This window comes from Protopterus annectens, chromosome 14.part0, assembly GCF_019279795.1.
Source record: "Protopterus annectens isolate FY-2018-M chromosome 14.part0, PAN1.0, whole genome shotgun sequence".
In the NCBI taxonomy this organism is placed as follows: Eukaryota; Metazoa; Chordata; order Ceratodontiformes; family Protopteridae; genus Protopterus; species Protopterus annectens.
Window position 1 is genome coordinate 268,880,012 of NC_056748.1, and position 24,882 is coordinate 268,904,893.

General features: G+C 38.6%; 1 protein-coding gene across 2 annotated transcripts in view; it reads right to left on the reverse strand.

Moving 5' to 3' along the window:
• Positions 1 to 17,660, reverse strand: part of EIF3A (eukaryotic translation initiation factor 3 subunit A) — a 1,696,172-nt gene extending 1,678,512 nt beyond the window's left edge. For both annotated transcript variants that reach the window (XM_044055975.1, XM_044055974.1), the window contains exon 1: positions 17,453 to 17,660. In XM_044055975.1, coding sequence (XP_043911910.1) covers positions 17,453 to 17,501 — 49 coding nt within the window. In that variant the 5' untranslated portion in view covers positions 17,502 to 17,660. The remainder of the gene's footprint in view (positions 1 to 17,452) is intronic.
• Positions 17,661 to 24,882: the final 7,222 nt, after the last annotated feature.

Genomic DNA, 24,882 nt, shown 5'->3' on the forward strand with positions numbered 1-24,882 from the left:
ACTCACCAGCTTGAACATAAACCCCTACGTCATGAGATGGGTTGCCAACTGGCTCACAGATCGAACCCACACAGTGAGAGTTGCAGGCTCTAGGTCCAACTCTAAACCAGTTACAAGTGGCGTCCCTCAGGGCTCAGTCCTAGGACCCCTCCTGTTCGGTATATACTTCTCAGGAGGTACAGGCAAGCACAGGAGAACTATAGCTGACCAAGTTCGCAGACTGCAAACTAAGGGCCATAATTGATTCTCCAGCCGATACAGACACCCTCCAGAAGGGTTTCACCGAGACGGATACCTGGTGTCAAAATCATGGCCTCAAACTAAATAATAAAAAGTGCATAGTCATCCCTTTTTGGGGAAAAAAAAAAAAAAAAAAAAAAGTACCCGGGATCTACCACATAGGTGATAGTCCCCTAAATACAGAAAATGTAATAAGGGATCTGGGGACCCAAGTAGATAGTAATCTCTCCTTTGATAATCATACTGCCAAGGTGGTTAGAAACTCCTATGTGGCCCACCTAATCACAAAAGGGTTCGCATCTAGAACAAGAGAGGTTATTGTGCCTCTACTCATCACTCATTAGACCCATCACAGAATACAACGCCCCATTTGGGATGTACCTTACAAGACACCTGCAACAGCTGGAAAGACCACAAAAGTACCTCACCAAGAGGATTACTGGCCTCAAACAGATGCCATATGCAGCCCGACTCAAGAAACTCCAGCTGTACTCGGTTGCATACCGCTTACTCAGAGATGATCTCTGCCTGACATACAAGGCCATGTCTAACCCTGAATTGATGGACATGCTCCACTAAAAACAAACAAAAAAAAAATTCCCGGAGAGCCACACGCTCTAGAGATATAAACCTCACCGCATTGATAAACAGGACGTGCTGGAGGGATAGATTTCTGTCCCAGAGACTCCCCATGCTTTGGAACAGGATTCAAATATACACATTCAGGCAGAGCCCCTCACTAAAACTCTTCAAGAGAAACCTTGACGGGTGGATGGAAGACAGAAAATTTACCCCAGGGATCACTGCAGTGGCTCTGCTGGACAGAGGCGCAGGGAAGGCTCTGCTGGACAGAGGCACAGGGAATTAATCTAAGGGGGTGGCGAAAGCCAACACATTCTGGCTAGGCTTATAAATGCCTTTGGGCAGATAGCCTAGTACTTGCCTATGAACAGGGTCTTTTAACCAGTTCACTTACCCTGGTAATAAAATAGAGTACCCCAGTGGCAGCCACAGAGCTGCAGATGTACAGCAAAACATTTTTCTTCTGGAGACTATTCCACTTAAAGTATACTACAGCTTCTTGCTGTCTCTGGCATTTTATGTCTGGGTCAGACGGTCCACTTCTGTCAACTCCAAGAGCACCCACACTACCTCCTGTTCAGTGTAGCTCAGGTGATCAGTCCAGCTACTGTCTACTACTGGATCCCAGATTAAGGATCCTACAGTTTCAGGAAATGAAGCTCAGCTGCCAATTTTTTCTACCTACTGTACCAGTCTATATACAAGCCCCACCACCAATCACCCACTGTCTTCATCCAGACACAGTTCTCTATATCCAGACACAGTTCTCTATATTTGCAGTAACACAAGACTGAAAACAGCTAACAAGTGCCAAGTATTGTACAGGAACCAGAAAAATTAACATTTTTCCACTGGCTATCATGCCTACAGATATTTTCTGTTACATTAAATCAGCAACACATTCACAGAATTCAATCCCAGAACAGCTCAAGACAAGAGAAATGACAACACAAACACAGAACATTCACACAATACCAAAAAGTCTTCATAATTAGCACTCATGGTTAAAATTACATTTGAATACAAATTAAAAAAGCAAACTCTAAATGATATTGACGCGTAGACAACACAACTACATATACAACCAATGTGGAATTTCAGTCATTCAGGACATTACCAACTATCTTCATAAGGCCTCACCCCTAGCTACTATCATCCAATATGCAGACAACTCCATCCTTATTTGTGCTGCAACCACCATGCAACAGCTTCAGGACAATACTCAAAAGGCCTTTACAGAAACTGAATCTTGCCTAAACAACTCACAGCTTATACTTGATCCCAGTAAAAGCAAATTTTTGATCTTTCATCCCTCTAGACCATCAGACTCCCCCCCACCTTCCTTCTCTATCACCACTAGTAATACCAACATTTACCCCAGTTTACAAACAAAACTTTTGAGAGTCACAATACACAAATTCGGAATCATGTACATATCACAAACAGTCAAGAAGATGCACAATAAAAATGGGAAGCCTAAACAGAAACAAAAAATTCCTAACAGGTAACTCTAGAATAGCCATAGCCAGAACCCATCTCCTATCCACACTCACCAACCTTAAAAACAGATTTTTAAATAAGCTAGAGACCTGCTACAATAAAACTGCTAAATTTGCCACCGAATCCACAACACACCTCTGTCATTCATTAAAAAACTCTTGGCTAGAACTTCCACAACTCAACCTATAATCAACTAACAATGGCTCACAAATTAAATTTATCAACCTGATAACATACCATCTCTTAGTGACTTATTCAACCCTACTCCAATAAAATGTACACTTCACTCAAACAAATCGCTACTACAGATAACCAAATCAGCAAACTCTGCAGGTGATTCTCTATATTCACATTACGTGGCAAAAAGTTTGAACACTCCCACACTTCAAACTCACCAATGACTCCATACAATTCACCACACATCTAGAAGACTCCTGGCAATGCTCATGTAATTGCCCAGTTAGCCAACATGCTAACTTACTATCACCCAACTCTAACTCTCAGTCTTATATTACCTACCACTCACATACATCAGACTTCTCTATACTTTTATACCCCCCTCCAACCCACACCTTCAACTAGTCATCTCCCCACTGCCTTCTCTTTCTCCTGTACCTACCTCCAACATACAAAAACTCTTAACTAAACTTAAACCCACCAAATTAGCAGCAGACAACCTCCCAAGAATACCTACAAATCGCAGCTGATGCTCTGGCCTACCCAGTATCCACCTTGATTAACAGATCTCTGTCAGAAAGTTACGTTCCCACACTGTGGGAGGTATCGCATATAATTCCCCTCCACAGAACTAACCAATTACTGCCCCATAGCTATTCTCTCTCCACTCTCCAAAATACTAGAGAGATGCATACACTCTCAGGTCTCAGACTACCTCCTTACTAACAACCTCCTTTCCAATATTCAGCATGATTTCTGACCAAACCATACCACCACTGCCTTACTCTCCTTTACTAACACTATCCTTCAGCATAAAAACAATGTCTCTCTCTCCTCTGCTACTTTCCTAGACCTATCTAAAGCATTTGACATGGTCCCACACAAACAACTCATCTCTGTCCTCAGTCAGTCACCAACTGGTTTCAGAGTTACTTGTCTGACCGCCAACAATCTGTTGTATGGCAGAATGACATCTCCCCAACTACCTGTCTCCATAGGGGTTCCCCAAGGATCCATCCTTGGACGCCTACTCTTCTCAGTTTTCACCAATAATCTAGCCTCTGCCACCAAACATGGCACAATCATACAACATGCAAATGACATCTGCTCAGCCCAGTCCCTACCCAAACTGCAAAAAGTCACAGGAAGCCTTTTCCTCGGTTGAAACTTGGTTATCCGATGCCCAATTAATACTCAACCCAAACAAAACTAAACTACTCATCTTCCAAACCACCAAAACATACTCAAAACAACTCTCACTTTATCACAGCAAAAGACAACACCACTATATACCCAACTGAACACACCAAATTGCTAGGAGTGGAAATTGTCAAATTTTAGTTTGTCTTTCACATATCCATGACCATAAAAAAAGAAGTCCACAAAAAACTAGGAGCGTTATACAGAAATAAGCAACTTCTCAAAGCAGCAAAGATTTCAATAGCAAATTCCCACCTCATCTCCACCCTACTTAATGCCTCTCCAATATATACCAACCTAAGACACTGCGATCTAAACAAGCTAGAAACCTGCTACAACAAAATTGCCAAATTCGCCACAGGGGCACCCTACCATAGTCACCACTTGTCTCACTTGCTGAACTGGGCTGGCTTGAACTCCCTTCACCTCCTTTAGTGGTATCAACTCTCACTCGCCCACAAACTAGTCAACCATCCACTAAATGTCCCATCCCTCCAGAATCTACTCCAACCCTATCGCACCACCAGACCACTAAGATCCAGCAACAAAAATCACTTGCAGATCACTAAAGCCAATAACTCTGCTGGTGAAGCACTATTCTCTTGCGCCATAGACAAATTATGGAACTCCCTCCCACCCACAATTACCTCCGTACCACCATGCACCCACTTCAAAACTTTACTAAAAGCACACCTAAAAACATGCAGGCTATGCCCTTGCAACTCCCACTCTAATATCACCCACCCCCCATCCAACCACTACCTTTCTTTCCACCCCACTAACTACCTGGATTATAGCAAGCTCAGATGCTCATAAGCCTAGTACTCATTATACAGCAGAAACTTATTGTAACATTTGTTAATGTCTATTATGTACTTTGCAGATAAAGATTCTAGTTGTCTACTGATGTACTATATTCATCTGTAAATATGTAATTAATTGCTATGTTAATCAAATTGTTAATTGCTATGTAATCCAATGTAACTACTGTCTGTTTATTTTAGCTGTGGAGCTTTTCTTCCCAGGCCTCCGCTGAAAATGGACCTACGTCCAGTCGGACACTCCCGGCCAAATGTAAATAAATAAAAATTATACACATACCCAAACAACTACTTCTACTCACTTGCCTATCCTGGGTTAATTTCACTACTAACCAAAGAAGTTTGTTGGAATCCATGGAATCTTGCTTAAGCAGGCTTATTTATTTTGGTACTTGCGCATTATCGCAACCAGGTTCTTTACAACGGACTGTGACTTCACCTTACAATGTTAAAGACTGACATCAGGTACTCCCAATCCTTCACTACATGTAGCAGCCCTCTGAAATGAAGAGCCATTGAAAAATTCTGTTTGTTTTTTTCTGTCAAAGTTTTACTGTTATCCAGTGATGTTTTATTCGATGTCTGCCTCGACTCGTTTACAGAAGCGAGATTTTTTCCCCGTTTATAAAATGAGGCAAGTGGGGTAGAGAGTCAGGTGACTTCCCCAGTTTTGTCCCATTTGTAGCGTTTATCAGGAATGCGCAAGCAGCATTTGCAGCTGAACTTAATGGGGATAAATCAGTTATGCCATACACTGAGAAAATGAAAGCACATGAAATAAGCCTCAGTTGTATAAACTCTGGAGGTTTGGTTTGAAGATTTGGGATAGAATGTGGATATTACACAGAGGAAATATAGGTCTGAAATGAAATTTTAAAAAATACTTTGTTGTATAAAACTATCGTCTGAAGTTTTGCTGACAGTTATGGCAACACTGAAAATCGACAGACTAGTGCATGTGTTGTGGTGTGTTCAGAAGATTCCTAAAGTAAACATGCTTCCATACATTTAATAGCCACTTACAGCTTAATAACTGTTAGATAGCTTTTATTCAAAACAAGTCTGTAATTTAAAACATGATCGGCTTGTGATAAGAGGGTTTATCTTTACAAAGAGCCAAATGAGTTGTTTAGAACTTGGTTGTGATAATATGCAAGTACACTTATTTGTTATATATCTGTATAGTTCTAAGACTTGTATAAAATCGTATCTTAATGTATGCATAACATTAATGTTACCATGTTTGTGGAGGTTCTCTCTCTAGAGCTCTGCTGAAAAAGGGTTCTATCCCAGTCTGACTATCCTGGTAAACAAATGTAAACAAACAAATAATTCTCCCTCTAAAAAATAGCTCGCTTTAATCAATGAAGCTCTTCAAATCTGCACAGACCATTTAAAAATAAAAGTTTATTGCAGCAATGGCTTTTGCCAATAGCTTCTACAAGAAAAATAGAGTTTGACAGTGGAATTTCTGGCTTCATACCATTCTGTGGCAAACAATCCAGGATACCATTCTACATTCCAAAGCAACACTGAAAGAAGAAAGCATAGCAAGAAAAGAAAGTAAAAAAACAGGAAGACCAAGAAATGTGCGCTAGTTGTGCAACAGTAAGACCATTCAGTCGGTCTTATTTCATTATTTGCTTTATCCCTACTCAGGGACATAGTAGTGTAAAACGTAAAGGGCACTGAACCAATTTGCAAAAGGGACACAGCCCATCACGACTTCAAATTTATACTTTTGTTTCTTGTCAAAATTAATAGGACAACTCAGACTTCTGCATATATATATATATATATATATATATATATATATATATATATATATATATATATATATATATACACACACACACACACACACACACACATACATACACAATTACATACAGTATACTTACATTGTGTATACATATATATATATATATATATATATATATATATATATATATACACACATACACACAAAAATTTTATACACACAATTATATAAACACATATGCGCGCACACATACACAGACACAGACACACTACCCTACTTGTAAAGATCACTAATCCAGCAATATAAAAAGGGAGATGCTCATCTTTTTTTGGGCTTACATAACACATCAATTACTCTGTTAATTTATAATACCCAGCTTAGTATACTTCTCTTGTTAGCAGTGTACTTGTTTCTGCTCCAAGTAAAATCCTTGCTGCTGGGATCATGCCTGTGTGCTCCAACGACATCTCTACTACTCCATTTTTGATCCAAGGATCAAACTGGACAATAAATTTGTGTAATCCAGGAAATAATTCCATCACCTATTTTTTTTTTTTTTATATCTACTCTCACACAAAGTAAATTTCACTTAAATTCCTCAACCTCAAATTTGAAACAGATTTTTTATGCAAATCTGATCAAGCACAGAAAACAGCAAGGTTCCAACCAAAAAGGGGGGGTGCTGCTTTGGGTTAGTACTAACATGTCACTTACAACCAAGGGATTATGGTTAGAAAAAGCACCAAATCACAAACAAAAAATAAAATCCTGGAGTTATACAGTTTAAACAACTTCAAAATAAAAACGACCGTGACGCTAATACAAACAGCTGAAAGAACAGCTTTTTCACATCAAGCTCAGTATAAAAAAGGTTCGTCAAAATTAAATTTCAAGTACTTAATCCAGGGAATAAAACTAAATACATTGCTCATGACTTGCTAATGTTTTTTTTTTTTTATTTTAATATCAGTTATATCCCACAATAATTTTATTGCTGCTGTTCAATTCTCATCTATTTAAACCACACATGCCGTCATTCTTAAACTGTCAAGCCTATTCCAGTATTCTATTTTATAAGGGACCCCCCCCCCCAAGTAAAACCTAAAACCAGCTGCAGACTGCATTGCAATGCAATCTTTTGAATGTAACATCCACCATACTTCCACAACAGGATACATCGAGGACTTTTGCCCACAAAACATGACAACCACCACAGAATGCTCCACTCTTATGAAGACAGACAATGAGCTGCTGTTCACTGTATTACTACTCCTGCCCCTCTACTATAAGTTCTGGAGACTCATTTAAACGTACAGTTTTATTGCTAGTCCAAGCAAGGCTTCCATCTCAGGTCTAGTACCAAGAGTGCAACTTGAATTTACGGAATTCGCAATTTTGTACCAAACATATCTACAATTCTTCTGCAATCCCAAAATTTGATTAAAGTACCTTCTAAGAGCTCCGGATGAAGCCACCTGACCATTCTGCAAGTAGTGTTCTGCATTAGGTAATGTCTTCAACAGACACTACAAGTTCTGTTTAAGCAACCTTGTTTTTAAGATCACTTTTCCTACACTAATGTTTGACTACCTATTTCTACAATGGGAATCCAGGCTTGTTTGCAAAACTATAATCTCAAACTCATAGGTACAATCACTAGTGTGCAACTGCCAGGCTTTTCCCCAAAAATCAATTTTAATATACTAGAGATTTCCCCTTTCCCCATGATGGTGTGACCTTGGAATAAAATGAGGGTGCAGGGAGCGTAACCCCCTTGCAAAAAAAGTTACAAACAATCTCATTTCTGGAATTTCACTCATTAGCAATCACAACTGAGAAAGGTGATCACAAATCACATGTTCGACAGTATCTCTGCAATACCTGTATATAAAAATGTACCTATATCAACCATATTTTAATTTAGTTTAGCAATTTAATCAATACTATATCATTCACCATCCATTTTTAGTAAAAATATTTGAATAGCTGTTTATGTAGCCACCACCCAAGCTTCTGATGAAAATGGTCACTTTTCAATGGACCATTACCCTCAACACAGAGACAAAATGTGCACGTACCCAAACGCACACACACACACACCTTAAAGGGACAATCCCAGTCTAAAATTCTGACCAAAAGAAACTTGTTCTGATACTTCTGTTGTCACCACCTACTTAATTACATAATCGTCAAACCTACTCTTGCTTTCAATTTTATTTATGCAGCCCGGTTTTCATTCCCTCTGGTGAACACAAATAATAATATTCAGTTCCTGGCAAAGCTTTCAGTCTCGAAAACTGGGAAACAACAAGGTTATTACATTTTTTTTTTAGTTTGTGGTAGGGGTGCTAAGGCAAGACTCTGTTTACTTTTTATGAACTTGGCAAAAAGCTAATCTTAACTGTGCAACTCTTATTGCCTTTATTCTGCACAGCATAAATGCTAGCAGTACAGTCAAAAGATTACAGCTTCATGAATTCATACTAAATCTTATTGTACTGACATATTCCCCTTATTCCGCAGTAAGGGGAGCTCAGAATTAGTAGGTATAACTATTACTAATTGCTGTACTGTACAGCCCACATTGGGACAGTAAGTTTTGGACTTAGTTTGTGTCAAATGAAGCTATTGCTTGCATCATACACTTTTTTTTTTGGATACACAGCAGGTCAGGAATCAATTACACTTGATCAAAAAAACAAAGCATGTTGCTATTGTGTCTTTCGGCTTTTCCCGGTTAGGGGTCGCCACAGCAGAAATCCAGTCCGCTAATGATTGGCAGTAGATTTTTATGTGACAAGTTGGCAGCCCTGACACAACCTTCAACGAAGGTACGCCCATTCACGCATGTCTCCAGACAGAAGACGCTCTAGCCGAGAATCGAATGGGACAACGTCTTACTGTCAGGCGACAGCGCTACCGCAGCACCACCAAAAAAAGGACTACTAAAGACTGCTGTTCAAAATTTGCATCATTCTGATGCTTTCTACACAGCAAGAGGCAGTCATGCATATCACAGCACTTAAGATAGCAGTCAGAAATACACACAAAAATATGAAATGAACAGAAAACTCTTGTTTACTAACATTTTAGCTTTGCATTGCTTACATTTTCCTGGAAGCTAGTAGCAGGCGATGTCATAAAAATTCATGAAAGGCTACCTTTCTCGGAGGATAAAAAGCACAGGTGAAATTAATAACTCAGTAACAGCTATTATGAGTACAACTGCAATTGGAGATGAAATTTGACCAAGACCATTGAAACTTCCTGTAAGCACCCCTCCCCCAAACCCCACAGCCAGAGCTGAAACATGCTCAGAAAGCCAGACTGAAAATGTAAACAAAGACCAGAATCAAAACTAAAAACTTCTGGGACTGTCCCTTTAATTTAACATGTCTTTAGAAGTAAAGCCTCAAATCCCAGTGAAAACCTAGCCACATAGATGCATATCCCAACCTTTCACAAAGGCACCCAGACAAACTAAGTAAAGACCCTTCTAGACACATTCACACACTTAAGGTTAAGGGTAAAAAGCATACTGGAAATATAGTGCAGTTATTATATTAACAAGCAACACACTATGAAACTATCAAATGGACAGCATCTTTGCTAAAAATGAAGCTTTATCGTATAATCAAATTAAAGTAAAAAAAATAGATCAAAATGCTCCAAGCTGTGCAGTGATAAAGCCCTTACTACACCACAAGTGACTAGAGTTCGATCAGCAGATTAGATGCCTGCAAGAGATGGCCGAAGAGGACGGCAAGGGCCATCCTGATTTGGGGGGGGTGATGACAGCTCAGGCCTACCACTTGGGTGACACCTAGAGGAAGCACTAGGCTTTTCACTCCTGTAGCACAAAGCTAGAAAGCCTGTGTTACCATGCCATGGTGCACCCACATCAATAAGCGGGGGCCTCCTCAGAGGGCAGCAACAGCAGAGCCACTGATCAGAGAGTACCACTCAATATCAACAGGCTGGCTCACTATCACCAGAGGAAGAAAGACCGTATCATAGAGTTGTCACCTATCCTAGGAATGCTCATCCCCTGTAACTACTGAACTGGCCAACAGGGTGCCAGCTGTTGAGCTATTCTGGGAAGTCCTGCAGGGGATGGTAAAAATATAACCATTACAAGTCTGTAGTGTCACAGTTTCCTTTCAGTATCATCTTCTTTGTCTTTCAGCTTTTCCCGGTTAGGGGTTGCCACAGCGGAACTCCGGTCCGCTAATGACTGGCAGTTGGTTTTTATGGTGTTGAGTTGCCAGCCTGACGCCCAGCCTTCAACAAAGGCACTCCCATTCAACGCATATCTTTCGAACGCCCACTCGACCGCGGGGAGGACATGCAGACTCCACAGAGTGCACTCCCAACCCAAGCAGAGAATCGAACGGGAGAACCTCTTGCTGTGAGGCAACAACGCTACCACTGCGCCAAGGAAGTAAAATCTGATCTGCAACTTTCACGTCAATCTAAGCCAGACAACTAATGCAGAGCATGTCGAAATCAATGTCTGCAACTTCAAACCTGAGCTATTACTACAAATGAAGACAGAACAAACCCAAATGTAACAGCAACTCAAAGCACAGGCATTTTAAAGAAATCAAAAAATCAACCAGAGACAAATGTGGTTTCACAGTTGTGTGCTGTACCTTACACATTTTACTTTAAATATGAAAATTTGTTAGCACACTGAATGGACTGGGCCAAAAGTACCTTCACGAGAAACAGAAGTTCACATTTAACAAAAACACTGAACAATGACATTTATAACATTTTGTTTTTGTTAAGTAGGTAAACAGGTTGGTCCGTGGTATCCTGAACTACAACCTGCATCAGAGAAAGTTGCAGTAAGAAAAATATAGACACACTGAAGGACAATGGCTTACCCATTACAATTAATCAAGTTAAATTAAAAACTGTAAGAGAACACAATGTATTACAAACATCTTAAATACTTAATCCTCTTCAATTACAGAATGGACACAATTTAATGGCTAAAAATAAGTTGGATCAAAAGAAAGCATTAATACCCAAAATTGTTAAGGCCTGTAAGCAAACAGGCAAAGAAAAATAAATGAAATGTTGTGATACTTAACAATTCAAAATATAACAGCAGGCAATGAGAACAACCCACTCTACATTTTTATACTCAAAAGTACAGAAACCTGACAGCAGCTTTTAGAATGGACTTGTTTACTAACAATTTGGTAACTGGGTACGTGGGCTGGTCCAAAGATCCTTTTCAGCCATGCCCTCAGCTCTGTTAAGTTAGAAAAAGTTACAAGCACTCAAACTTCTATTATAATAAAACAACACTTAGCATATGCTACATTAAATTATTCACATTTACAAAGCTATTCATAAGAAATGTTCTGACCACAAACAAAAGGCAACCAGAGACATTTTTGAGGTAGCATAATCATACGGTCCTGAATGATTCACAGATACCTTTGTTACATTTGTTTATAGGACATCAATTCCCATTAGCATCAGTCACTCTACTGAAACTAGTTTCACCCAGCATTAAGGCAAGTCCTTATAATGTTACATGTTAAGATAGAGAACATATGCCCTAAACAGACAAAGCAAAATTGGAATAACAGTTGAGAAAGGGCAGTACAGACGCACAAACTATAACTATACCTAGCCTTTTGCAAAACAAGACTGTGGTACTCAAAAAGTATGACAGTGACATAAACCTAAACATTTTATTACCGTCAACTTGACTTGCACAAGCTGACTAGAAACTAATGTAATAAGGACAGAATATTCCAGCTTGAGAATGTTTGTGAAAGCTGTACTCAAGTCTGAGTTCAGTATACTACAGATGTAACGCACCTTAAGACAGGTTAGGAACTTGCCAACATTGTTACCTACACAACACCTAAAGTAAAGGATTTACCTTTAATCTATGATAATTACACAGCTGTTCCTGCTTGACAGGAGAGTTCAGGGGGTCTTAAAACAGTAAATGCTTCAACACAGATCTGAGGACCCAAGTAGATGGTAATCTCTCCTTTGATAATCACATTGCCAAACTGGTTAGAAAATCCTTCTATGTGGCCCACCTAATCACGAAAGGGTTCGCACCCACATCAAGAGAGGTCATTGTGCCCCTCTATGCAGCACTCAGACCCATCATAGAGTACAATGCCCCATTTGGGATGTACCTTACAAGACAACTGCAACAGCTGGAAAGACCACAGAAGTACCTCACCAAGAGGATCACTGGCCTCAAACAGATGCCCTATGCAGCTGGACTGAAGGAACTCCAGCTGTACTCTGTTGCATACCACCTACTCAGAGGTGATCTCTGCCTGACATACAAGGCCACATCCAACCCATAATTGATGGACATGCTCCACCTAAAGAAAACCATATCCCCTAGAGCCACACACTCTAGGGATCTAAACCTCACCACAACAATAAATAGAACGTGCTGGAGGGATAGATTCCTGTCCCAGAGACTTCCCTTGTTTTGGAACAAGATTCCAATCTACATTAGGCAAAGCTCTTCACTAACACTCAAGAGAAACCTTGATGAGTGGATTGGAAACAAAGTTTACCCCGGGGATCACTTCAGTGGCTCTGCTGAACAAGGAACTAATCTAAGGGGGCTGCGAAAGCCAATACATTCTGGCCAAGTTTATAAAATGCCTTTTGCAGATAGCCTAGTACCTACTTAAGAAACTCGAGTGGATGAGAGATTCTAAACAGGGCACATTATTGGAAGATAAACAAAGTTTCAGTCTCTTTGATAAACTCCATGTCGAGTTAAGACGAGTCTTGATGGCTTCCTCTAAGGAGCAGCACCCAATGCTAGACAGCACAAGTGTTAAACACAAGAAAAGCTGTTAAAGAAAGATGGTGATGGAGCCAAAACAGACATCCTGCGACATTCCAGCTTTAAAAGGAGCCAGTTGGACAGTTACCAGAAAGTACATAGACATGTCTGGCAAATAGTCTGAACTAAGCAAACTCTCTAAAAAACCTAAGAATCATTAAAATTTACAAATCCAATAAGGGTACTCAGGCCAAAGTGGAACCACTGCTGGGTGTGAAAGACCATATCTGCCTATTATTTTTCAGAAAATGTCGGGCATGCAGCAGAGGCTGTTTTTATTAGTCTATAATCTTGCTGAAAAGGAAGTGAACTTCTGAAAGGTAGACAATGAAATGTTTGAAATGTGGGGATACTATACCAGATGCAAAATGACAAAAATAACATTTGCAGAGATGAGGGATTAGGATTGAGAGCCTTTCCCCACATTTCTCTAGCAGTCTACTTACTGCTTTTGGTGGCAGAAAAATTGAAACAAGGGATATTTAGCAGAGGAAGTAAGAGAAGTTTATTGGCCTGCTCTGAAAAGGAGTAGCTTCAGGAGATAAAGCTAAGTTAATTACAAGTGCACTAGCAAAGATGTCCTTTTTTCAATTACTGAGAAAATAAAAAGTAACTTAAGTGGAGAACTGCATTGTGGATTTTAGGTTTATAAATCATTCTTCTGAAATGTTGTAGTTTGGGAGACTGATGGATTTTTTTCTGGATCTACAGCCTTTGGCAGTTCTGTTGCTACTTAATGCACTTTCTTTGAAAAAAAGAGAAATTGCTCATGGCTCTCCAGGTTACTGCTGGCTTTCCACTTTTTAAGTTCAGATGGCAAACTGTTACAATAAAACAAAGTTGGGGAAAAAAAAAAGTTTCCCTCTGCCACAATCCATGTGTAAGCATTTTACTTAAGTACACTCTAATCCTAACACTCATTGTGCATGCCGAACATGGAAAGAGCCAACGAAGAAACAAATGCTTTGTAAGCAGTATCAAGCTATATCTCAAGACTTGAAGTCAAAGTGGAGGGAGAAGTAGGTAAATGCAGAACAAACTGGGCAAGGTCAGGAAGAAGACTATTACTGCACAGCAGGAGAGCATTTCTTAACTACCACCTTTCTGTTTTGTACACTTATGAGCTACACAGACAAGAGAGTGCCCTCTATGCAAGTCATCTAATTGGGTGACCTTACCTTGTATATTTATGCAAGTACTGTTTAATCTGTAAAATTTAATCACTGTAAGCAAAGTCAGCTGTAGAAATGACCAGACTGTTAGTTTCCAGGAGAATATAAATAACACTCGTTGGTAAAGATGCTTGTCTATTTTCAGGTGCCTTCTACAGGAAGCCTGCAGACCAATTTCATCAATGTTAGAAGGGTTAAAAATTTACCCTATTATAATGTGGTGCACTGATTAGTACACAAAGTGTTATGTGCACCTAGTCATTTGAAGATTAAAACAAAGGTACTAATTTGTAATCTTGAGGTTTATTGGGCTTCCAGATCAAAGTTGGAAATTAAAGATATTTGAAGACAGAGTATTTGTAGTACTACTTTAGGAAAGCAGAGAAAGAACTGCATCTTATTCCATAAGGTCTTTAGTTGTTGACATTCACATAACCGTCTTTTCATCACCAAACACACTGTAGCATTAAAAATTTAAAGCAGAACGTGGAGTATTTTCTTATTTGAAAATGTGGTATGTCTTCAAGTAGGTAGATCAACACTAAGTATTCCATGTTTCTAGCATCTTGATCAATTTTTTTATGATGTTGAACTTCCACAACCAGTCCCTGAATTTTTAAGGCTGCCTGCATGTTTTTTGCAGATGTGGCTTTAATGTGAGCACTGAAAATAAGGTCTCTGAATCTTTTTTTTAAACTGAAAACTGTGCATGATAAATTACACTGCTGTGAAATTAACAAAATCTTGTTAGAGTCAACAATTCAGCGGAATAAACAGAAAGTTTTGACTTTTTTTTTTTGTCTTCTATGCATAATACAGCAGAGCAAGTAGTGATAACTGGAGGATCCTCCTCCGTTCCTATACTCTCACATTCAGTGGATGCCAAAAGATTTTCTTATTAAAACTACTTGCTAAATGTTAACAGTTGAATATGCACCTAAATTGTGATCTTAAGATATTGTTTTCCTCATTTTCAATAATGTGTTGTAAGTTTTTTTTTTTTTGTTTTTTTACTGTTTCTGTATAGTCTATTATGGAGGTGATTCAATTTACAGTTCTATACATGGTGTTTTTCCTACCAATAGTTGCAACCCCTTTGTGGGGGGGGGGGGTCTGATTCTACCATTTTAAGCCATTACACATCTGACTCTCTTACTGCTTTTTTTTTTTTTTTTTTGCACAGCCAACAGAACTTCAAATAAACAGAGGAATCAAATTTTCAACAGATAAGACACAATGAAGTACTACATCATCCTATCGTTGTAGTTCTCTTAGCAACTTCAAGGTAAACATAAATAATTGGATGGGCAGTCTAAAATTCTCCCACAGTCCATCTTAACTCACCCTCCTTCAGACTGGAGGGAACTCCTGAAGATGGCTTATTGGGCTAGGCTTATAAAAAGGTTTGCATATTAACTGTCTCGTACTCACCTATGAAATTATAAAGGAGTAAATCAGAAACAGCTAACTAAATACAAGTTAAGAAGACAGGACAGCTATACAAACTAACATACTCTAGCAACAATAGAGAGACTTCCACAAAGCAATCCCTACAGCATAGGGCACATTACCAGAACTGTGTAAACCTAGTAAATACACACAGTATAGAAAGCTACTAAAGGAACACCTTACAAAACAAAATACAAGTGCGATTGCTTTAAGGATACATGATGATTCTTTAAAAGCTACAGAGAACCTACACTTTATACGCAGCCAACTCAAACAGCAGTGTGCAAACAATAATGCACAGCTGTATTCCTGTAATCCATATAAATACACTTGGGTAAATATTCTTCCTTTTGCTACTACTGCAGACAACCTGTAACTACAATTAAATGCTAATGTGGGCTAATTGTTACATCTCTTACAGGATTCTACAATACATGACATTAAATGTAAACTTACTGTGGAACATATAACTGAAGGCTAATGTTAAGTAAAACTAGTAACTGTACTACATCTGAATATGAATGAAGTGGCTATCTGCACTCCATCTGAATATGACTGATCTCTGCCATATGACTTGGGTCATGGCTGAAAACACCCTTTGAACCAATTCACTTATACCCATAAGAATAGTAAACAAGACCCTTTAAACTGCCCAGCTACTAGGGAAAGGTCTGCTAGCAACAGGGTTAAGCAGGCTGTAAAAGAATTCAGAAAGGTTACTTAATTTATTACGGGATAAATGAAATGACAGTTAATACTCTCCAAGTTTACTGAGTGGTTTTCCACGTCTTTGAAAAAACGATCTGCCTTTTTCTTTTGCCATTTAACAGTCTGGTAAAATGCACGACCATGTGGCTACATCTGCAAACTACACTGCTGAACACCAATCCAACAAAAAGACAGCAAGTACCATTGAAAAGAATAGGTGCAATAAGGAAATAAATGGCGTGTGCTATGCTGCACAGTTAGAGGGTATACCAATTAAGGTAGCTAAATTATCAAAACATTTGCAAACGTTTGGAGTACACTGCCAAATATCACACCGTTAATTACTGAACTATAGATACGCACAGAAAAATACAGAACTAGAAATAACTTTTGCCAATAAACATGCAAGGGGTACTATATCCTATACAGCAGTCAACAAAGTTCAGTTTTCCCAGCTCCTCAAATATGCTGTCAAAACAATAGATGTCAATCGCTTTAAACTTAAGGCATACTGTGAATCGACTAACATCAGTCTTTACTACAATCCCACTGCCAAGTTCCAATGATTCAACGTGGTTTCCATAATAATCAGCAATGATCGGTCCTATGCCCAAAAACTAGTTTATGTCAAACCACAGAAGTATCACAAAACAGACGGGAATTTCAAAGTCTACATTTAATGTGACAAACTAGCTTCCAAATGCATTGCCAAACATACAATTTGGACTACTACAAGGTATGACATAGTGAAGTTGTAAAACAAAATTAAGGGTTGCATAACATTATACAGGTCTACGTACTGCCTGGTAGTGGAAGGGGGAGGGCTTTCACATTTGATAGCTCCCCTACCAAAGTCCTAATACCGAGCCTGACCCCTTTCCAAAATCCAACCACCAGCTTCCATATGGTAAGCTAACACAATTGTACACATGGGCATTTAATACAAAAGCATGGCACCCTCCATAGTGCTACAATTCCCGGGCTTGGTTCTTACCGTTAGCACGCTTAAGAGCGTTTTCGGGGCGCTGAAAGTAGGCCGGCATGATTTCTTTTCAGTGAACACACTGTGCCACAACACTTTGTTTGCATACAGACAACGAAGTTTTAAAGATCCCGGCAGTTATTAAACTACACGTCCCCCGTGCTAATGCAGAATCTACCCGGGTGGGACGGAAAAAGGCCGTAGCACGTGACTTGCCCTCTACGACATTACAGTGGTCAAGGGAGAAGGGAAGCGGAAGTAAAATGTGTGCCGTCGCATTATAATGATGCAGTTTCAAAAGCGCTAAATATGAATTTTAATATTGCATATGTTGTCAGACTGAATTGTGGTTGGGTTTTGTTTTATTTTAACCAGTATTGTTGTTCTTAGTTGTTTTCAATGTGTTAATAAGATAGGTAGGTGAGCAATAACGGAGAACACTTGGAAACTGCTGTGAAGTCTATTACTCAGAATGCTGAGTGCGGCTGCGTATATATATGCATATTGCTTTTGTAACATTATGAAAGTAAACACGATCACTTCTCAACTGTTCCTGATTTTGATGCAGAATTTTGTTATAACACCCCTCACCCCCCCCCAAAAAAAAAAAAAAAACTGGCGAAGTAGGGAGAAAAAGTGGTGGACTTAATAAACGATGATACTAGAGTTACAGATCTCTTTTTATTTCAGAAAATTCGTGTTATTTCATAGTTTCTTATTATGTCCTATTTAAAGTTAATAGTACCAGTGCTGATTATTTATTTGTCTCTGTTTTTGTGGATAATAGATTGAGAGTTACGATGATAAATACCTATCAAGTGTACCTTATTTGAGGTCTTAAAAAGTTCATGTTTCTTGAAGTTCCACATTGAAAGAGTCTGTGACACATTCAGTGTTAGGAATTTTTTAAAGTGAAATCCATGGTAAATAGAAATTAATCATATGAATTCATTAAAGGATCTTCTTTATAAGTAAAACCAGCATATTTTAACCATCCTATGAACTTCCTAGTTGAAATTGTTAGTAACCCATTAGTATGTGTTACACATTTTGCCCATTTGTTCCACATTATGAAGGCGAGTGTTCCTCATTTTGGAGATGGAAAGTTGAGAGCTATGCAGTGATAACGCACAAGATAGTTAAGTAAACAATTGCAGATTAATCGTTGACACTCGAATTTATTGTTTGCATTAAATAACTGGGAAAGTGCAAACAATAATTTTGAGGGTCAACGACTAATCTGCAATTTATTGTTTACATTAAATAACCAGGAAAGTGGGTGGCTGCAGTGGTGCAGCGGTTAGCGTTGCCGCCTCACAGCAAGAAGTTCTCCAGTACAATCCTCGGCTGGGGTGCCTTCTCTGCGGAGTCTGCATGTCCTCCCTGTGGTTGCGTGGGTTTTTTCCGGGTGCTCTGGTTTCCTCCCATATCCCAAAGACATGCTATTGGGCACTCTAAATTGGCCCTAGGCGTGAGTGTGTGCATGTCTGTGCCTTCTGTGGAAGGTTGGGCACCAGGCTGGCAACTCAACACCGTAAAATTCCACTGCCAATCATGAGCGGACAGTTGATCCGCTATGGCGACCCCTAACTGGGAAAAGCCAAAAGAAGAAGATTAAATAACTGGGAAAGGCTGAATGGGTGTAAAACCCCTCATTTCATAGGAGGCCCGAGACGTATCTCTCAACTGTCCAAATTTTTGGTCCGCTTCTCGTAAGGTTTATGATTTTCTAGCAAATCATTTGAAGATTGGAGTTATTAAATGAAGGGGTATGCTTGAGTTTCAGACTCCATATTATACAAACATAAATGTTAACCGACAGTTCAAATATAATAAATCATACTGAGATTAAAAAAAAAATGTATTTCAGTTTGTTTACCAGAGTAGTACACAGATCACAATAGAGCATTTGCAGGCATAGCCCGGGTGATAAAATTCACAAAAAATAAAACAGAGGTGATTCAGAAATGCAGAGTAATCACACAAGATACAACATCCAGTAGATAACTAAAATAATATTTAAAAAATGTGGATTAATTTTAGTAATAAATATGGGGGTAAGAAGCAGGTGAGAACAGAGTAGAAGTGATGTAGATGACAGAGGAGTTAGATGTGTTCAGCTTAAAAACACTTGCAGTCAGATTTTTGATGGAGTTGTCTTGAGTTCTTTGAAATTAGGGAAAAATATTTCTTTTAGGTAAGGGAATTGAGGGAATGCCTGAGTTTGGGAGAAAGAATGGAAAGGAGTGGTCGGTACAGTACATTTTGGTTTGCAGGGTCTCAAGTGAGGGACTCAAGCAGGAGAAGTTGCAGAGGTTTAAAGGGATGGTTTTATTATGGAGTTTGGCAGTTAGATGAAATGGTCTGAAAAGAAGAGACCTAAGAGTAGCTGAACTCTGTAGGTTCATATGTAGGTACTAGGCTATCGGCCCAAGGACTTAAGTAAGCCTATCCAACAAGGTTCCCTGGATTACACCACCCAAGAAAGTTAATTTCCTGTGCCCCTGTCGAGCAGAGCCACAGAAGTGATCCCCAGGGTGTATTTCCTATTTCCCATCCACTCATCAAGATTTTTCTTGAAGAGTGCTAATGAGGAACCTTGCTTGACATAGATGGGTAGCATGTTCCAGAGTATAGGAAGTCTCTGGGACAGGAATCTATCCCTCCAGCATGTCCTGTTTATTGTGGTGACAAGGTTTAGGTCCCTAGAGCATGTAGCTCGGATGGATTGTGATTTCTTTAGGTGTAGCATGTCCAACAGCTCTGGGTTTAACATAGCTTTATATGTTAGGCAGAGATCTCCTTGGAGTAGGTGATATGCTACAGAGTAAAGCTGGAGTTTTTTGAGATGGTCAGCGTAGGGCATCTGTTTGAGGCCAGTAATCCTCTCTGTGAGGTACTTCTGTGGCCTTTCCAGCTGCTGCAGATGTCTTGTGAGATACATTCCAAAAGGGGCGTTGTACTCTATAATGGGTCTAAAGAGTGTCACGTAGAGGGAAACAATGACCTCTTTTTTTTCCTGGATGAGAACCCTTTTGTGATGAGGTGTGCCACATAGAAGGATTTCCTGACTACTGTGGCGATGTGATTATTAAAGGAGAGACTACTGTCCACCTGGGTCCCAAGGTCTCATCACACATTTGGCATTAAGCAGACTGCCGTTTATGTGGTAGTTCATGGGTACAGAGTTTTTAATAAAGGGGATGACAATGCACCTTTTGACATTGAGCTTTAGGCCATGCCTCTGACACCAGGCATCTGTCTCAGTGAGACCCTTCTGTAGGATGTCCACATCATTTGGGGACTCAAATATGGCTCCTAGTTTGCAGTCATCTGCGAACTTTGTTAGCCATGATGGTGTGAATGACCTGAGACGTACCTCCCTGGACTACATGTAAAGAGACATGGAAGAGCTCTCCGATCTTGTAGCCCAGGCAGGTATGACCCTAGCCCTGAGAAGCATCCTGCCATCTCCCAGAATGATACCGCAGTACAAGGAAAAAATGATTGACTTCAACAATTAGCTAAGCTTCTGGTGTCATTCTAAGGGGATCCAGTATCTGCCTGGGACGACGTGGTCAACAGACCACAATGCTTTGCCAGAGATGGCCTGCACCTGTCGCCCCTGGGATTCCGGATACTGGCTAAGGGTCTAGCTGCCCCTATGATGCCTTTTTTAGGCAAGGTTCAAATGACAAATTCACCGCCATGGTGAGAGACCATAGGAATTGCTCGACTCTTGACAGCCATCTACATTTGGAAGATAGTCTGCAATGGCGTTTCAGACAGGTAGTTTGAAAAGAATCCTCATATTTTGTTTTCAATGGCCTGTAGAGCAGATGTGTTTTTTTTAGAGGCTTTGGCTATGCTATTCTAGTTGAGCAAGGACTCCTTTGTCTATTGCAGCTCTTGCTAATATGGAGAGAAAGGGAGATATTTTACGGGACCAGAATAAAAGGTAGTTGATCTTTTTTCTGGTGTTTTTTAATGTAGTTATGGAAATTAAGGAGCTGGTCCAGCCATAAACCCAAGTATTTAAAGGATATGGTTGTTTCTATTTGGATACCTTTGAGATCTGCAATATTGAGATTTTTATTTTGTTATGGATGGGTTTAGGAATAGTTTATGGCTGTTTAGCCAACAAGTAAAAGAGTAGATGTCAGACTAAAGCTGGGTTTGAATAGGTGAATGTAAGGGATGCAGAATAGAGTGATAGTAAGGTCAGTGGGTAGTTTGTTACTAAAAACTGAAAACAGTGTGGTGAGTATGGAGACTTCGGACACACCTATGGTTAAGGGTGCTACATTTTGCATTAATGAGCCAATTTTTACTCTGAAATACCTATTTAAGAAATCTTGGAACCAGACAACAGTGTTGAAGCTAACTCCAATTTCTTGGAGTGAGTGAAGGATGAGAAAGTAGTCAATAAAGTCAAAAGCTTTAGTAGGGTCATTGCAGAGCTTTCCTGAAAGGTTTCCTTTATCCATGTTGAGAATAAACAACTATTTTCAAACTGTCAAGACCATGAAAAATCCAAAGAAAATTTGGTTACTCTTAGCTAATCGATACTGTATGATAGAAATTACTTTGTTTTGGATCTTGAACGTGGCTTTAGTAATGGTGAAAACAGTATAGTATATCTTTTCTGTGTATATATTAGTGTCATAAAATAATAATATAAATTTGTAACACTCCATTTTTTCACCTTTTAGTGTAGCCAAAAATGCCATCACTCTTTAACTCTAGAGAAGACATTTTTAGTTTAAAGGGCCAAGGTTGGTGTAGTGGTTGCCTTCACCTCACACACATTTTCATTCTAACCACTGGTCACTGGTTATTGGCTAGGCTTGAATTGCCTTTAGACTGATTGCCTAGCATTAACCTACGAACCATTTATTTATTTATATTTGTTTATCAGGGTGATGTACCAATCGATATTGATGAATTTCTGGCACAGCTCGGATGAAATAAAAAACATTTCACAAGCACAAAATACAGAAAGTAAGCAATAACAAAGTAGTTCAGACTAATTGCATAGAAAAAAAAACTCTATGCAAACATTATAATGAACAAGCACAGTGCAATGTATAATCAAGCAGAGTATAGTATTCAATATATACATTCATTTGTAAAGTGGGACATTTTTCAGTGAAAAGAATAAATAAATAGAAGTTAAATTTGCAAACATATAGTAGTTTTAAATATATTTTAAGATGTGATACATTAACATAAGGCATACAATAAAACCACATTTAAATAAAAAATGCATTAAATGTTTATTGTATATAATTAGCAGTAACATAATATCAGGGTTTATCATTAACTGTTAGGTTGAGTAGTGAGACTAAATTATACGAGCAATTTATTACTACAGTATTTACTATTAGATGTTGTCAATGTACATAAATACTACAATCTAATGTGCAAAATCATCACTACGTGTATTTTTGAATAATACATACTTAGTAGTATTTTACAAATAAATGTTATTGAGTTTATAAAACAAAATAAATATGTTAACATCAGTACGTTTATTTTTAAATAGCACATACCTGACAGTATTTTAAAACTTGATGCTATGGAATTTATGCAATAAAATGAATATCTCACTCAGTCCTTCCTTTTTCTTCAGTTTGAAAAATTTTAATGTGCAGTAAAATAGTTTTAAATGCATCTTTCTTTGATCTTCACTATATTTCAAACCTCATAAATTGGAACAGGTGGAACAGAACTGTTTTGTACTTTGCACCATTCCTATGTTCCTATGTCACAACGGTTTCTTTGCCTTGGACCATAATGCCTTGACATGATTCATATGTCCTGCTGTATCTGAGTCAACAAAATTCTCACTGTGCTTCACAGTCCTATGTTTGTAATTCTTCATTGGTATGTCCTATATCCTGCAGTATGCTGCTAACTGGTCAGAATGTATTTCAATATACATTTGAGTATGTTTTTAACTGGTGAGTAGAAGTGTTGCAGCATCCATTTTTATCAGATTTAATGACATCAGTCTTGCCATAAACATCATACATGCCAAAACCCATTTTTCCTCTTCATGTACCTCTCTCATCCTGTTGTATTTTGCTTTTACCGTAAAAGACACCTCAATTTGCACAGTTGTATTTTGGCTGCCCATGACTGTGGGATTTTTGTAGCATCCTCCAAGAACAACCATCTTATAAAAACTGGAATCAGCCAACCACTGTCATGCTAGTAACATCTGTTAGGAAAGTGATTGCAGTTTTTAAACTCCTAGTAAGAAGTAAGTAATATCGTTTTTGGAAGTGGTACATTCAGTTGTGAAAAAATGTGTCTAATAAAAATTTGTGGACATTCAATATGTCATCAAGCGGCATCTTCGTTTCCTACCACGCTTCCCCACTGAGCTCTCATTTGCAGTTTTCATATTTTCCCACATGTAGCACATTACTTTTTTATCTGTTAATTCATGGCTCTGTAGAAATGTAATGGTAGTGTTCATATCAATACATATACTGTGGATAGTTCCTAAAGAAACGGGTTCAAGCTTTTCATCAACTATAAAACTTTTTCGGAGGTGAAAAATTATTATGTAAAGAACAATACCTCACAGAGGAAGGTTCTGGTGCTTAAGATAACACTTGACTGGAGGCAACGTTCAATGTAAGGAAAAGTTAAAGTAATTTGTCATTATTAGAACTTTTGTGGTTTTAGTGTTGTAATGCCTCCCCATGTAGTTCTCATTAATCATGTCATGACTTGCAATCATTTTTATCTTTTTTCTGTTATTATTATTTTTTAAAATGCTGTTATTTATTTTATTTGACTGTTATTGACTGGGAAAGTCTGACTGAGCTAGTGCCCTTTTTCAGCAGAGGCCTGGGGAGAAAAGCTCCACAAAACAAACAAAATTGCATAGTTATGGTTCATAGTATTCATAGAAAAATATATGATGCCCTACCTCCTTGTAATTCTCTGCAGAATGCCTTCTAAAGCTATCAGTTCTGTGCTTGAAATCAGTTCTGAGGACTGGCATGTTTTTTATAGTGAAAGTGCTGATGTCAAAGTTATTGGCTTAACTTCTGATGGAATTCTAAATCCTTACAATGATTACCCTTATTTGAGTTCAGCAGGAGGTTCACATGACAACAATGTTGATAAGGCTCTATGCCATAGTGAAATGCTGGTCTAAAATGACTATTTATCCAGTAATCTTGTATCTTATCCTGTATTGTTATGTCTGTTTGGAAACATAAACTGTTTACTTTACATTGTTACGAAAATTTACTTTACCACTGTCCTATGTCCTATTACAAATACTGTGGGTCTTAACTTTGTTAGTGTAACACACATTCTGATCTACCTTTAAATGGGTTTTCATATTATTGCATTGCCTGTATTATGATTATAATATCTTTGTATACTGACTATTTTTATGTATCTTGTCAATGTTTTTGTTG